The following is a 1,029-nucleotide window of genomic DNA, read 5'->3' on the forward strand; positions in this document are numbered from 1 at the left end:
AATCCTCCCTGCACTAAACTCCCACCGAATTTTAGATAGGCAATGAAGAGAGAATTTTTGTAAAAATTTGAATCCTTTTTCTTCCTAAATAAAAAATATATTTAAAATACTGGTAAAATTTAAATGGCCTCAGCGTTTTACAACCGTTGCGCCACGTTTTAAAAATGACGATTATTGGAGTCCAAGGCATGGTTGCCATAGCATTTTGCATAATTTAAGCACAGCAGCAAAAGATACCGGTATGTGTGCCGAGCAAAATGAGTGTACGAGGAAAAAAAGTAAAATTTTTCGTTCTGTACGATATGTCGAACGTGAACGTATTTCACGTTGTGTTGCAGATTTACTACAGCTGAGTCATTTCGGGACACGAGTGTGTGCTTCCAGGAAAAAACGAGAGGAAGGAGCCAGTCTGAGGGTCTCGCCGGATTCCCCCACGCACTTCCAGCAGCAGACAGCGGTATTCCGCGGCGGTCGGCGGCGTGGTCAAAAAAAAAAAAAAAAAAGGCGCCGCGGCCCCTTTAAGAGCCACAGCACCTTCTCCAAGATACCATCTTGCACCAGGAGTTCACTTAAGCTCTCTACCTACCTTGCTAAATCCCTCCTCCTTCACTGGGTACGACAGGCGGGCGGGGCGAACGAGCCTTTTCATTGGCTTTGCGCGCACGGCCCCTCTGTCTCCTATTGGTTCCCGCGCCCGCCACTCGACGCTGTCTCCCGCCCTTTCGTGCCGTCGTGCTACGTTGAGTGAGGGCTCTTGGGTTAGTTCCTGTTAGGCCCCGGCCGGGGGAGTAGGTTGAAGTCTCTTAAGATGCCCGGTGGGCTGGGGCACTGAGAGCTGTGAAGAAGGCGTCAGGAGGCGGCGAGGGGCGACCCGCGGCAGGCCCGAACAGGAGCGGCGGCGGAGCCCGCCTTCCCTGCACCATGCTCATAGAGGATGTGGATGCCCTCAAGTCCTGGCTGGCCAAGTTATTGGAGCCGATGTGAGTGAGGCAGGCTGGGCCGGGGCTGGCGAACGTGGGCGTTGGGGGC

At 52.9% G+C, this 1,029-nt stretch overlaps 1 protein-coding gene across 5 annotated transcripts in view; it reads left to right on the top strand.

Moving 5' to 3' along the window:
• The first annotated feature begins 754 nt into the window (after window positions 1-754).
• The window catches only part of RBM27 (RNA binding motif protein 27), a 71,175-nt gene continuing 70,900 nt past the window's right edge, over window positions 755-1,029 (top strand). For all 5 annotated transcript variants that reach the window (XM_024752374.1, XM_024752376.1, XM_024752375.1 and 2 more), the window contains exon 1: window positions 755-980. In XM_024752374.1, coding sequence (XP_024608142.1) covers window positions 922-980 — 59 coding nt within the window. In that variant the 5' untranslated portion in view covers window positions 755-921. The remainder of the gene's footprint in view (window positions 981-1,029) is intronic.

This window comes from Neophocaena asiaeorientalis, unplaced genomic scaffold (genome assembly GCF_003031525.2).
Source record: "Neophocaena asiaeorientalis asiaeorientalis breed wild unplaced genomic scaffold, Neophocaena_asiaeorientalis_V1.1 scaffold204, whole genome shotgun sequence".
In the NCBI taxonomy this organism is placed as follows: Eukaryota; Metazoa; Chordata; class Mammalia; order Artiodactyla; family Phocoenidae; genus Neophocaena; species Neophocaena asiaeorientalis.